The sequence below is a fragment of the Lissotriton vulgaris genome, chromosome 4_1 (assembly GCF_964263255.1).
Source record: "Lissotriton vulgaris chromosome 4_1, aLisVul1.2, whole genome shotgun sequence".
In the NCBI taxonomy this organism is placed as follows: domain Eukaryota; kingdom Metazoa; phylum Chordata; class Amphibia; order Caudata; family Salamandridae; genus Lissotriton; species Lissotriton vulgaris.
Window position 1 is genome coordinate 380394678 of NC_141691.1, and position 15754 is coordinate 380410431.

The window sequence follows — 15754 nt, forward strand, 5'->3', positions numbered from 1 at the left end:
CTATATTTGCAAGCCTGTTTGGCGGATTTCATGTTTTGCTGGCTTTGGCTGCAGGCGTTCTGGTGATATTTTGCTTTCTAAAACATGGATGCCCATCCTGCGCAAGGAAACGCTCAGCCACTACTGATGCAGTTTCGCAACCGGGTGCTTGATTACTATGGCTCCTTGCCGCTTGCGACTTTAAGCACGGCTTTTGGATTATCGTTCCGATTTTCCTATTTCACATGTGTCCAGCCTGTGTTTCATTGCCTGAGCTGTGATTTCGACTGGGCCATTGATTTGTGTCTCTGCTTACCGACTTCTCCTGACGTCAATTTTGATCAGCTGATGAGCCCCGTAGTTGCTCACGAGTTGGTTTGTTCTGGCGAAAGGGTTATGGCTATGGCAGCGATGCATGGACTAATGGGTCAGTGGGACATATCCGCAGCAGCGCATGACTTTCTGGCGCATAGCATTCTCGAGAACCCACTGAGTTGTCCTCTGATGTTGCTAGAGGATTCAGTACTGGAGGAGCACGTATGTTCTTTCCCATTGCTTAATTGGATGGCTGAACTGTTTTCGGATGATGACAGTGATTTCATGTTGGAAGCTGTAGCTACCTATTTTGCATATTCATTCAACCCATGAGTGACTTTGAAGACTTTCATTATCATGGCACGTGACTTTTTAGTAATTCTGAATGGTGCCTTTTTTATTACGAACATTCGACTTTCATTTGTTCTAGGCCTATGTACTTGGAGTTGGCCTTAAGTTCGAATTTTTATATTTTTGTGTGGCCACTATAGGCATTCATACAATTTTTTATTATTATTGAAAAAATATATACACTTACATACATTTAGCTTGGCTCAATATTGTTGAACTCTGCTTTCATGTTTGGCCTCTCATATAGTATTGGCTTATATTTTCTTCCTTTTTACACCGTCCTCGGATCATTGGGGGGGTGTCATATGGTTACTGCGTTTCTATATATTGTGTTAAGTTAGCATGAGTTTATTAAATGTTTAAACGCCATATTTTCCTTCGGCTTCAGTTTGCACACGACACCTAATTGTTATTGTAGCTTTCAACCTAGACGAAAGATGTGATTTATTTGAGAATAATATGTTATTGCTCTGATATCAGTCGTGTTTGGTACAACTGTCTGCACACTGAGAACTGCACCCTCTAAGAATAACCTAACACAAGGTTGCTGAAAGCCTGATCCTCGCACTACATTAGACATAACACAAATAATGTTGCTGCCAACATTGGGCTCTACGCGGGTTTAAGATAGAGTTACAGGGAATGAATAGACACACTTGATGCTTCGCATGCAGAGAGCTGGTAGCTGTTGATGTGATCTACTCCTACTGAGAATTAGAGGTATGGGCCCGCCCTGCTAGAACCCAAACGAGACCTTCTTAGATATAATATAATATGCTAATTAGGGTGCGCGAAATATAGGTGATACAGAATTCTATAGATTTTTGAATCATAACATGCTATCACCTTTTGCTTATTATGGATTAGTGACTATGCTGCTAACTCTGATTTTTATAATATGTATGTTGGTATTATACAAGATACTGCGTTTGAGAACTTTGCATTGAAAAATAAACATTTCAAACTTGCACGTGTGTTCTTTGCCTCCCAGTTTCGGTTTGTAATGATTATATAACGAAAGAGTGTTCATGTGTTCCACGATACCTGAGGTACCCTAAGTTCATGTTCTGGATTGTCTAAGTCATTGGTAAGTTATTACTACCGATGAGACACTGTAGCTAGCTTGGTAAGGGGATTTCTGAAACTAAGGTGAGTTTTGGGTCACCCTAACTCACCCAGGTTCTAGATCTCTGTGCACAGTTCTGTGGGAGAACGGAAACCCTGCTACAGGGCCAGCAAGGAGATTGGGTGGGTTGATGCCTGGAGTCACATGGTGCAGGGGAGCCAACTTAACGCCCAGCTTATCGGCCGCTCGAAATATAGATGAGGATGGTTGCCGGTTGGGAATCCACCAATGGTTTGTTCAGAATAGCCAAGCACTGGAAACATGGCTGTGCTTGCTTTCCTGCCCCCTGGCTGTGTTTCCCTGCCCGTGCTTGCTTCCCTGCCCCCTGGCTGTGCTTCCCTGCCCGTGCTTGCTTCCCTGCCCCCTGGCTGTGCTTGCTTCCCCGCCCCCTAGCTGTGCTTGCACCCCCGCCCCCTGGTTCCCCTTCCCCTGGCTGTGCTTGCTCCCCTACAACCTGGCTGTACTTGCTTCCCTGCCACCTGGCTGTGCTTGCTTCCCTGCCACCTGGCTGTGCTTGCTTCCCTGCCCCCTCGCTGTGCTTGCTTCCCTGCCCCCTCGCTGTGCTTGCTTCCCTGCCCCCTGAGTGTGTGTGTGTGGCTCTGGGTGTGTGTGTGTGGCTCTGGGCGGGGGTGTGTGGCTCTGGGTGTGTGTGTGTGTGTGTGGCTCTGGGTGTGTGTGTGTGTGTGTGTGTGGCTCTGGGTGTGTGTGTGTGTGGCTCTGGGTGTGTGTGTGTGTGTGGCTCTGGGTGTGTGTGTGTGGCTCTGGGTGTGTGTCTGTGGGTGTGTGGCTATGGGTGTGTGTGTGTGTGTGGCTCTGGATGTGTGTGTGTGTGGCTGGCTCTGGGTGCGTGTGGCTGGCTTTGGGTGTGTGTGTGTGGCTCTGGGTGTGTGTGTGTGTGTGGTAGTAATTGCTGTCTGCTGAGCTCGTCCGTAGTGTACAATAGGTCTCACATTTGCGAGAAATTAAGCGAATGGCAATGTAAATGACAATGCCATTTATTTATCTGTTTTCAAAACCAACACATAAATAAAAATGTTTGTCATTTACAATGCCAATAGCTCTAACTTTTCCAAAGGCGAAACCATTGCATTGTAAATGCTTGTTCTAAGGTGGTGTCCACTTCTGGGCCGAACAAGTAATCAGGGTTAACTGGCTGATTGAGTATGGTGGTTTGTATCTCAGGCTTGAAGCCGGAGATTCTCAGCCAGGCGTGTCTTCGTAACATAACGCTTGTATTAATAGCCCTGGCTGCAGTGTCTGCTGTGTCTAGTGCACACTTAATAGATGCATTGGATATAAGTTTCCCTTCTTGTATTAGCATTTCTGCTGCCTCCTTATACTCATCTGGCAAATGTTGTAACAGGGTCTCAAGTGTATCATAATAAGCCCTGTCACATCTGGCTAAGAGTGCCTGTGTGGTGGAGATTCGCCAGACATTGGCCGCTTGAGCTGCCACCCTTTTCCCTGATGCTTCTAGCACTTTAGATTCCTTGTCAGGGGGAGGAGCATCACCCGTGGTCTGAGAGTTCGCTCTTTTATGAGCATTTGAAACAACCAGAGAGTCCAGTGGCAACTGTCCCCTGATATACGTAGGGTCCACAGGAGCTGGTTTGTATTTTTTTTTAATTCTGGGTTTACCACTATTGCCCTTGTGGTCTCCTTAAAGATGTCTCCAGCTTGTTTCAGAACACCTTTAAGCATGGGTAGAGTCTTGACAGTTCTCTCTGAGGTCGAGAAGGTGTCAAATAAAAAATCCTCTTCAATAGGGTCAGCATGGAGTTGGATTTCGTGATTTTTTGCTGCCCTCTCAATAAGTGCATTAAACGCAGCCTTGTCTTCTGTAGGTGAGGTTTTAACAGCATAGGTATGACTGTCAGGGGCATTTTGTGGTTCCCCTGGGTCAACAGTGTCTGCCCAGGGTTCAGTGTGGTCTTCTGGATCAGTGTCTACATGATAACTGTAATCCTCACCATCCCCTACATCCATATCTGAATGTGTGGGTGAAAAAGGAGCAGGTTCTTGTCCATATTGTTGTAAAGGTTCAAAAAGAAGAGGTGATGTTGCAGAATCCCTCTTTTTCTTTAATGGAATTTTATACGACTCCATAGGCTGTTCTGGGGCGATCTTTTGCTTGAAAATGGAAAGTCCACCAGTCTCAGCGTCGATGAATTGCCTCGACTGATCTTCCGGCAGAGGCTGTCGATGCTTGGTGGCCCCTTCCGTAGTTGTAGGCTTTGGCCCCATGGACACCTTCTTGGCCGCTTCGATGCCCGTCTTAGGGGCGAACGCCTTAGGTGCCACTGGCGGCGGCAGTGTAAACTTAATTGGTACCGACGACTTTGGAGGTTTACTGACGGTCTTGGGGGGTTGAGTGGCATTCGGTCCGACAGCACTAGCCTTCTCCTTAAAGCGTTGCAGCGAGTCCGACACCTGCTTCGAAAAGGAGGCGGATGATTGTGTTGACTCGACGGGGTCCTTAGAGCCACTGCTAATTTTGGACTCGAGGTCTTTACTGACCTTTGCTTTGTCGAGTCGACGTTTAGGATCGAGAACGTTCTGTGTTTCGAGTCCTTTGTTTGTGTCTACGGTCTTCGGCACAGACTTCTTTGGGTCGATGTCCTTGACCTTTTTCTTCGGTGCCCCGGCTTTCGGCTCGACACCCTTTAGCGACCTCTCCGGGTCGATAACACTCTTCTGTTTCGTCGGAGCCGATGGTTCAGAAGCCTTCGATCCGGCCAAAGTAATGTGTACTTTCGGTTTCGATTTCGTCTCCGGTGCTTTCGGTTTCGTAGTCACCGATGTTTTTGATTTCGATTTTGATCGATCAACCGATGGCTCTTTGGAAGTGTCTGTAGCCGGGCCTTGAGGCGAGGCTGTAGAACTATGCGTTTGATCTTGGGTAAGGCCATGTGGCGATCCCTCGACCTGAGCCTTATAGGGTGTTCTAGTCTCGGCCCCCATATCAACGGTTGGGCCTAGCTCCTCGCTCAAGCTATCTTCTACGGCCCCAAGGGCCTCATCGTCGTCTCCTACCTCGTCGACGACGTCTTCATTATCGACCATTTCCATATCTGCGTCGTAACTGGAGTCAATCTCTGATGCAGGATCAGACAGATTCTCTTGAACTTCCTGCTCGACTCCCTCTTCATCCTCGGCATTGAAGATGTTCACCGGGTCAGGTGCCATCTGCTGGGCTTCCTTCTGCGCCGCGCGTCGAAGGCGAATCGTTTTCTTGGATCGGAACCGAGAACAAGCCATACAGCTGGCTTCATCGTGATCCGGAGACAGGCACTTGTTGCGCACCGGGTGGACATCGATGTGAGGATACTTGGAGTTGCAAACGGGACATCTCTTGAACGGGCTCCGTTCCATAATGGGTCGTCGATAAGGCCTCTGGCGTCGACCGGGCCTTCAGTGCTGAATAGCCACGCGGCTCTTCTGGACTTCCGGCTCGAGGACAGAGCTGGAACAAGTACTGGGCACCGATCGCAAAGACAATACCGACGATAACTAGAGGCCTTTTGGCCAAATATAAAGTCTTTGATCGATTCCGAACTTGAGTTAACAAATATACATCCGAACCCAATGGCGGAAAAAAAACAATCTGAGGATGGAGAGGATGCCCATGCGCACTGTAGTCCAGGGGAGGAGCCACCTATCTCGTGATACTTCGAAGACTCTTCCAGGACAACAATGTGCAATCATCCGGACCCAACACTAGGCGGCGATCTATGCACAGATATGAATTCAGCAGCCCATATGCCTCGAACTTAACGAATTTTACCGAATCGGTAAAAATATGTACATCTCCATTGCCAGTTCTTAAATACCGAATCGGTATGATTCGGTATTAAAGAAGTGGTAATCTGGGATTACCTACATCGAGCCCTAGTTATTTATGAGTAGATAAATCGAGATTATGTACATCTGGCCCATTGAGTTGTAACATATTTATATACATATGTTACATTTCAGTGCTTTGGAAGTAGTACAGTATACTATAGGTAAACACCTTATAGGTTTATGCTGTACCACATCCTTATAGTTTTGCACTTTGACATTCACTATGACAAACTTTTACATACAAACATAGAATTTTTGTTCTTTCTTTAACCAATAGAGGTAGTTCTAAAAAGAACAGTTTTTTTTTGTTTTGTTTTGCTGGAAAAACGATGTAAAAAAATAAACTTTTTAAGGCAGATAATTGTTCAACCGGAACAAACTATGAAAAATAAAGAAAACAATTATGGGGTGCACCTGTGCTTCCTGTTTTTTTGCAGGATAACTTGAATGGACTCTTATCCAAAGGCTATCAGTTTCTGGCAACAAATGCATTGCATCATCAAATTCTTAAGTTCTGGTTGGATATTTGCAACCATTGATGCTTGCATTGGTGGTGTGGTTGGTTGAGAAGAAGTGCTGGGAGCAGAGCCCTGCTCCTCTGAGGATCTTTTCATTACAGATTTACTCCAATTGTTTGGATGTATATTCTTGATATGGCGTCCCATGCTAAAAGTTCCAAAGCTGTACTTCTTCTGTGGATCCCCTCTGGAAAGTACTGTGTCACAGATTTTGCATGTGACAAAAGGCGCATTTACCTTTTTCTGTTCTTCTGGGAATTAAAAATTTTTCCAAACTATGGACTCTTTTGATAATCTAGGGGTTTCAGGAACAAACTCAGGTTCCTCATCTTCAGAATGGTCAGATTCCTCATGTTCTGAATGCTCAGGTTCCTGCTGTTCAGACATTTCAATAGATTTTTCAGGAGCAAAGTGCTGATGAAAAAAGGTGTTTCTTCCTCGAAAGCCAAAGAAGAATGATGAACATGGGAAGGGTTTTTCAACAATTGGAGTTGGAAGTATTATAAACCAATTAAATCTTTTGGTTTGAGGTCACATGGTTGGACGTAAGCTTACGGAGCGCTTACAGAACGTTTACGGAGCGCTTACGTAAGCTTACGTTGCGTTTATGCTCTATTTACGGAGCGCTAGCGTCATCTTACGATGCGTTTACGTAGGACGCACCCTTGCGAGATTTATAATTGCTTAAATAAAGTTATATATGGTTTTTAAAAGTTTAAATTAACATGTTCTTTATTATCCCAGATAATGTGTACCTTTATATTGTGCAATGAATACGTAGATATACCGATTTAAAGTTTATAAAACTTTCGGGGGTAATAGCTCGAAGCTTTCACGGTGCGAGAACGGAGCTCTTACGATGCGTGCACGTATGACCTACCCTCGCGAGATTTGTTACTACTTTAAAAAGTAATATACTGTTGTTAAAAGTTTAAAAAAAACATTTTCTACATTAAAGCAGATATAGTCTACCGTTAAAATCTACGTTAAAAAAGTAGATATTATGTTTTAGAAATTTAAAAAATTTGTCGGGGTAAGAGCTCAGAGCGTTTACGGTGCGCAGACCCTGTAATCACAAAAAAAAACTTGAAAATAAAAATTATATATATATTATATTAAATAGATATATTAACTGAAAAAACCATAGGTTTCAAGCCTTACATAGTTAGGTATTAGCATTTAAAAAACATTGCAAATTCACTAAAAAAACCATAGGTTTCAGGTCATATATAGTTAGGTATTAGCATTTAAAAAACCTTGCAAATTCACTGAAAAAACCATAGGTTTCAGGTCATATATAGTTAGGAATTAGCATTTAAAAAACCTTGCAAATTCACTGAAAAAAAACATAGGTTTCAGGTCATTTATAGTTAGGAATTAGCATTTAAAAAACCATTGAAATTGCTCCTATATAGTTAGTTGTACTAACTATATTTCGCACACCCGCAATCCACTGCTGATGATGTCACATATTACATCATTCATGACATGGCCCGTGACATCACTGATGACATCACTGATGACATCTCAAATGACATCACTGATGACATCTCAATTGACATCACTGGTGATATCATTCATGTGATAATACGATGCACCTCTTCACACTCTAATATAACCTTTGATACATCCAGTGTTCAACACAGACTACCATTCTTGAAACCATTGACACACCAATACCAGTTACTACATACGCACACACTGATTGTTAGGTCTATACACACATCCAATCATTTACCCATAGAATCACTCATACATACAGTCACTCATCAATCCAACACTATCATCTGCACTCAAATACCTATACAGACACACACTCTGCCACTCATCCATGGAGTTACTCACACATCTAGTCAGACATGCAAAGAATCAATCACAGTTTCATTTCCTCAACTATACAGTTATACACACAACATCTTACTTATTCAAACATATACAAACACATACTTACTTTGTTATACAATTACTGATACAAGTACACAATGATCCATACAGCCACTCGCACAATCAGTGGCTCTTATGTATAGTCATTTATGTATGCCAGCTACCCACACACACACTCAGTCTCCCATACAAATACTCGAGCAACCAATCAATAACACATATAGCCACTCATATAGCTACTGATCAACACATGCAGTAGCTTACAAAACAACCGACATACTAATGCACACATTCAGACAGTTTAGTCACTAACCCATGCATTCAGTAAAACACATTTAATCAATCACTCATACATTCAGGCATGTACCTACTAAATCCTTCATCCATACACTTATACATCCACTCATTTTTCAATATGTAAAACGTATTTAAACTTTATAGAAACACACAGTCACTGGATGATGTCATCAGTGATGTCATCAGTGATGTCATCTGAGATGTCATCAGTGATGTCACTGACCATGTCATGAATGATGTAATATGTGACATCATCAGCAGTGGATTGCGGGTGCGCGAAATATAGTTAGTACAACTAACTACATAGGAGCAATTTCAATGGTTTTTTAAATGCTAATTCCTAACTATATATGACCTGAAACCTATGGTTTGTCAGTGAATATATATATATATATATATATATATATATATATATATATATATATACATATATACAACTGCAATTCAAACTGTATTATTAAGGCAAAGTATAAATCACTTAGCTGTGCCAGGCGTGCATGGTTCTAGGAAAAATAATACCTAAAAGAATATTTTTATACAAAGTCAATTGGTCTGAAATTCAGTCATTGAGTGTGAGGCTATCATTTGCTGACTGAGTGTGTACAACAAATGCTTAAGACTACCCTCTGATAAAGCCTTACTGCTCACCCACACTACCACAAATAGAGAGTAAGCTTGCCCATGTGCCCATAGCCATGTCCGTAATTCATACACGCCTTGTGACTATTATTCTTCAAATGAGGACAGGTCCTTTCAGTCCTTCCATTGATCACAGCGCCCAGTAGCACCAATCCCCCCAACCCCAACACCCCCCCCCCCCCCAGTGGTTCTGAAATTTTCATTAAAGGTAGGCCCCAGCCTGGCCACGCCTTGATTAACAAATCCTTGGCAATTTTTCCCTCAGGCATGTAAAATAATGTCCTGATGATGATCCCTCTATTGTTGTCATGGCATCGAAACGTCGACTCTTTGTACACCGGAAACACAATTTAATTCGTCATTGTTTTTGTGTAACGGTGTCGCTGTTCTTTTTTACTTGTTCTAACTAATTATGACACACAAGCATCTGTTCTGCCTGAGCCCTTCTTTTGTTTTTCTTTGATATGCACCTTGCTAGACGCAGGACTGTGTCCCACTGTATTATTGTTTAAAATGTATATAATATTAAACTAACCCTGTCCGGCTGGACGGTCCCAACTGTGGCAGCAATGGTGGATCTTTAAAACAATGATACACTATGTACAGCACCACGCTGGTCATCTGCTACTTTGTTTAATTTTATTGTTGTATTGCAAGCTTATGGCAGCTAAGGGTAGGTAGCAGCTTGTGTGTCTGTTTTATTGCAGGTGGGCAAGTAGATAAATGCAAAAATGAGTCAGTGAGTGGATGAATGGCTGTATGAGTGCAAGAATGAATGGCAACATGCATGCAGGATGGTTTCCTGAGTGCCTGAACTGTTTTGTGATTGAAAAAACACTCAATTATAAGCCAGACCTATGATCATTGCCAATGCTTGATCATAATGTTAATGGTACCATAATATGCCATGTCACTAATGAGACCATGTGTAATATTTGTGGCGAACATCAAGAAATATATCACAAGTACTGCACTTAATGTGCTAGTTCTAATTTACATGACAGGTGCTGGAGCTATGGTTCAAAACTATAACTGCTAGTGCAGTATACTCCTGAATATATAAAAGAAGCCCATGCTGCAAAAGCAATGCAACAGGTAAGTTATGTCTCCTTTCTAAACTTTGAGGCATTTCTTTTATTAACAACCTGCCATACACAGAAGCTGAACTTACTTGAACTTCATAGTGTCTGCATGCCACTGCCAGAAACATATCGTCCCATCAGCACCAGTAGAAGTGAGGTATCTGGTTGATCCTATTGTTGCTGGGCTAAACTGGAGAAACACAAACCCACACATTATAGCCTACTGCTTCTAATGCTAACAAGTAATTTGTACCTGCTGTCAAACATGACACATTTCTAAAGTCCAATGATGCATTTGAAGAATTGAAAATGAAACTTCTTTTATAGCATCTCAATATTTAAATGTAGTTTGACTAAACATATTTCAGTAACTGTGTCAAATAAGAAACAGGGGGGGGAAGGGTCTGCAGAGCTTAAAATCGACATTGTCTAGTCCAAACGATATCTTCTTTACGGCTACTATTTTTAAGGTTTTATGTGAAAGCTCTTGGTCATTTTTTTTACACACCACTGTAGGAAAATAGGATCAGCTTTCATGGTTACCCCCACTGTATGCTGCTGTCAGTATGTTTTTTCGACTAGTCTAACTGGGATCCTGCTAATCAGGACACCAGTAACTGTGCTTCATCCCTATATTCGACTATGCTAAGTACTTTTGTATCACCACAATTGGCTAGTAGTGTACCCTTGTAAGTCCCTAACATATGGTACTGAGGTACCCAGTGCATAGGTACACCAGGGGTCTCCTATGCCTGCAACATATATTGTGTCACCCTGAGAGACCAGTCAAATTGTGACTACAGGCCTGCCATTGCAACCTATACAAGCTGCTGCAAGAACCACATATGACAGATATAAGTTTCCTTATATCTGAGGTCACTATGTTGCAGGGATTCTGCTCATGCACAGAACTATGCACAGGAAACCAGGACCTCGGTGTATTGTGGTGTACCAAAAACCCACCTCAGTGCCTAGAACCCCAAAGCGACTAGCAATAGTGTCTCATTCGTTCTGCGTAATACAGCGGAGCTACCAATAATTAGACAACCTAGAACATGCAACTAAGTAAATTCTCAGGAATAGTGGGAAACAAGAACACTCTTTCGCTCTAACACTCATACTCGTCCACAACGTGAGTAATCAGAGACATGGTATAGTTTAAAATGTTATTTTAACTAATGGGCTCTAATATGCAGTATACGCGCCTACACTAGCAAAAAAAATGCATAAGAATAATACAATTAGCATTGTTACAATTTCATAAAGCACAAAAGGGGAAATCATATTATAATGACAGTGGAAACCGGACTATAGCGTCTTTACTATCCTCCCCATGCTGGGAGCTAGTTTATTATAATTATATAAGAGCTCTAAGCTTTGTCAGGGGGATTCCATACCTCCAAGATGAGATGCAATGAATCATATCCCAGGACAATCACAGTTCTTCTTTGAAGGAAAGGTTTTCAAAATATGATTGTTAATAATTCTCACTGTAATCTTGATAGACTTTCTGTTCTTTCAATCCTTCCACTCACCTAATATGGCCGCCGCCACACGCCCACAACACATTCTATTTATTTCACGTTCGCGCACTGGCTGCCAGATTAATGCCATCGCACTTTGGAACCTAAGGTGGATCGCCGCCAGCATCCCCATCGGTAAGCCCTGCCACTTTGGCCATTCCGTTTCTTTTACGGGACCTGTCACTGCCTTGCCTTTAACCCCCACCCACCTCTCCCCTTACAGTGACACCGGGCTGTGAGACGAGCTCAATTTCCTACTGCTCGTACGTCCAGTAAACATTCCCCTGATTGAAGGTTATCTCCCCCCGCAGCAAATTGTTGTTTCACGGATACATGCCGAAACAAGGTAATCTTTATTGCGCACAATTCGTGGTTCACAGTCACCCATTACCATTTCTGATTCTCACTACATTGCAATTTTTCTCCCCCCACAAGACATAGCTATCCGTCCTTCACCCCTTCTGAAGCAACTGATCCTCGTGCTACCAGGAGGTTTGTCGCTCATGTTTTTTTGCGCGATTTTGACAACTATATCTTCACACTCACCTCTCAGTCTTATGCCCGGCATCTGTCTGCATCGACACAGTTTAGGCATTGTTATGACGCCCCCTTACCTGAACCATCGGCTGTTGTTTTTACACGGTTGTTTTTAAATGGTCATTTACCATTGTGCTAATCGTGGTTGTTCTTCTGACATTACCCCGTAGCGACACATTTCACACTTCGAGTGTCTCAGTTTGTTTCACCACAACTTTTGCTTGTTGTCACTCACGCATGTGCCAACTCATTTGGATTAAAGCCCCTAAATGTAGCAGGTGCATTACCTTTTCTGACAATGTACAAGCTTTGACACCACAGCTCCTTGACAGGCGTCCCTGTTTTCTTCCTTTTTTCCTCCCTAACAGGCACTGCTTTTATATTCAGGCAATTGATTGTTCAGTCTTGATGATGATCCCACTATTCTTTGAGCATGGGATCGAAACGTCGTCGACCAATTAAATAGTGCCACGCCTAACCAATGTGTATAAGCAGTGTGGTCATTATTGTGGATAGATTTTTCATTTCCTGATCTAACCAAGCTTCCATGCTCTTGTTTTGCCTGGAAATTTTCCATGTTCAATGTTGTTTGGTTTCCTGTCTTATGTACTGAATGCAGGATTGCGTCCCGCTCTATTGTTGTTTTCTCATTCATATTTTATTAATTCTATCAAAAATTAAAATTCTTTGTCCGGATGGACATTGCAAAAATATAGCGCCTATCTAGGTCTAAATTCTATCTGTTACTGTATGAATTGCTTCTCTAAGGACCATTGTTTCATGATATAATTGACACCCTGGGTCCTTAGTTTCTCATCGGGTTCCCTTGTTTGTTTTAAATAGCTGAACCAAACTTTATCATGGAAAGGCAGGACAATAGGTTTCCTGTCACAGGGAGGTGTGACCACCTCCCAGACAGGACTTAGTGTATTGGAACAGGATGGAGGCGCTTGCCAGCGCCACTAGACTGCTTTGGTGCTCTCTTTGCACACTCCAATTCAAACCAGTTTGGGGAGCCAATGGCTCCCGCTCTGGCACGAAAATGGACAAAGGACATGGGAGGATCCTCCCCACTGTCCAGCATCTCCTGTGTGAGGGACCCTGAATTGTCCCAACCCTTTCCTTAAGGTACTTAAGGGCTTACCTGTAGGTGTTTTCTTAGATTCATTGTCGGCCAAGATTCAGATCCGAAACCACTTCATCTTGAACCGTCTGGGCAATTTGGATATCTCTTTAGCAACAGGGACTGCAACTGGGAGGACTTCTGATGCTCCTGGTCTTGTCATCCGGCCAGTCTTCTGCGTCATCTGTGCCTGTGCTCCATACCGGTTCTCTACAGGCCTGTGGACAACCAAGACACCCGAAGGAATCTTCCTTGTAGCAAAGGAGTCACTCCCCCTGCATCTGCAGGCAATGCAACAAAGCTGAACGGTCTGCTGTTCCGGAGATCCTACAGACTCCAAAAGGTTCAGCAACACAGGTGGTGGTTCTAAATCTCCCTCTAGACCTGCACTGATTTAACAGCAAGTTTGAAGCCAGTATGCCTCATCGGAACCGCTGGAGCAATGCCAAAGCTTGTTGACTATCTTTCCCAGAGATCTTCATGCTCCAAGAACCTCCAGCCTCAAGCATCTCTTGTAACCAAGATCTTCACCTGCACCACTTGCTCTGCACCGTGGGCATTCGTTTGGTGAGCTGCTCGAGGTCCTCTTGCGCCTCCTGTGCCTTCGGCCTGTGGGTCCTCTTGAGGATCTTCTTTGGTTCCAGTGGGCTCCCCTGCTTGCTTGGGGCCTGCCCTGACTTACCTGCTCATGATGCACCTTTTTCGCATACTACGTTTGTTGCCGTTGCCAAGGCTTGTTGGTGCTACCGACAGACACCGAACCCCTGGCTCTTGACATCTGACGTGGGACAGCCCGTGAACGGCTCTTGGTCTTCCTCAGCATCGCCTAGTCCGCACAGCTGCAGCTCCAAGGGCACGGTCACTCTCCTGCATCGGTGGGCATTCGTCTCCAGTGCCACCTGGTCACTCCTGAGTGGCATAGACTCTGCCCCCTCTGCTTACAGGTACCTCATCTTAAATACACCTTTGGGTTCCACCAGACTCCTTCACCTTCTTCACCAGCAACACCTTCACTGAAGTCTTCCATTGTGGTCTACGTTGGTTTCAGACGTCACTTCGCAACTATGCACTCGGCTTCCCTGGTGTAGGTGTGGTTCTAGGGGTATCCACCTGTGGGGTGACTCTCCATTCCATCTTCCACAGGGTTTCTTCAGGGTCCTCTAGTAAGGGTCCTTTTTAAACACTGCAACTGCGACTTACTCGTTGACTTGTATTGCGCACATGGTCATGTTCCCGCTCTGCACACAGCCTTCGTAGGGTTCCTGGGTACCTTACTTGGGTGGTTCCTTGGGTCCCTGGCTCTTCTACTTCTTCTGTGCCCAGTCTTGACTTCGTTCGAGGGTTGCATTCCACTTTTTTAGTTATTCTCCCCCTGGAGACCACTGTGTATTTGTGGTACTTACGTATTCTATTAGTAAAGTATTTTGTGTATTGTGTTTATATCTCCGGGTAGGAGATGCTGCAATGTGTTAGTGAGTAAATACATATTTTTATAACTACACTGTGTGATTCTTTTTCACTTAACCTACACTGTATGATTAGTACTGGTAAAACAAGTTACTTTACACTCCTTCAGGGCTAAGTCAGTAGGCTGCTCTCCACAGCCACCACTTAGAGAGCTTTCTAAGGTTGTCTAAGACCACAAAAATCATCATACGGGTTGTCTGGATTATTGCAGGGTGCTACACTTACATAAGTAGGCACCACGTACTAAGCCAGCCTCCTACAACTCCCTTGCATCTCAAGTCCTAAAGGGGACCTCTAAAAATTTTTTGCAAATACCTGTATGTAGTATAGGTTTCTTTCTCCATAAGAAAGCATTACAGCGTAAAAATGTATTTAAGTGACAAGTGCACTTACCTGCAAAAATTGATAAACTGAAAAGTACTTACCCAGTTATGAAATTCTTGGTGTTAAAATAAATATAAAAATACTTGCTTTTTTCTAAATAGGTTTTGAGTTTCTTCTTGAGTGTGTCTCATTTACTGACTGTGTGTTCAACAAATGTATTTATTCTACCTTCTCAAATCAATCAATCAATCAGCATTTGTAAAGCATGGCACTGTCACCCCTGGGGGTATCTGGGCGCCGAGGTGCAAGGGCTCAGTCGAAAAGCCAGAACTTGAGGAAACGGCGGGAAGAGAGAAGAAACTAGCAGAAAAAAGCAGCACAGAAAAAAGTAGATTGCAGAAAAACAAGCAGAAAAGGCAAAACAGAGGGCAGAAAAACAAGCAGAAAAGGCAAAACAGAAGGTAGCAGGTGCACAGGCAGAAGAGGCTCTGATACCAGATTTCTCGGTCTTGTTTGCGCTATATAAAACTCTAAAAAATAAAAATATCAGACTATGGTAGCTAGCTAGATCATTGGGACTGGGGACTTAATCAAAACGTTAAGTATTGTTGCTTACATTTCTGTTGGTTGGGACTAGTCCAAGGGCCCTGGTTCCGTTTGCTGACGTCACTCTAAAAAAAGACATCAGCCTGTAACTGGAGCTGAACGTTCAAGTAAAAATGGTGGACTATATTCATACATGGCAC

General features: G+C 43.4%; 1 protein-coding gene across 2 annotated transcripts in view; it reads right to left on the reverse strand.

The window, feature by feature from the left end:
* The window catches only part of BRWD3 (bromodomain and WD repeat domain containing 3), a 1253402-nt gene that overhangs the window by 1122412 nt on the left and 115236 nt on the right, over positions 1 to 15754 (reverse strand). For both annotated transcript variants that reach the window (XM_086918755.1, XM_086918756.1), the window contains one exon: positions 10124 to 10224. In XM_086918755.1, coding sequence (XP_086774881.1) covers positions 10124 to 10224 — 101 coding nt within the window. The remainder of the gene's footprint in view (positions 1 to 10123; positions 10225 to 15754) is intronic.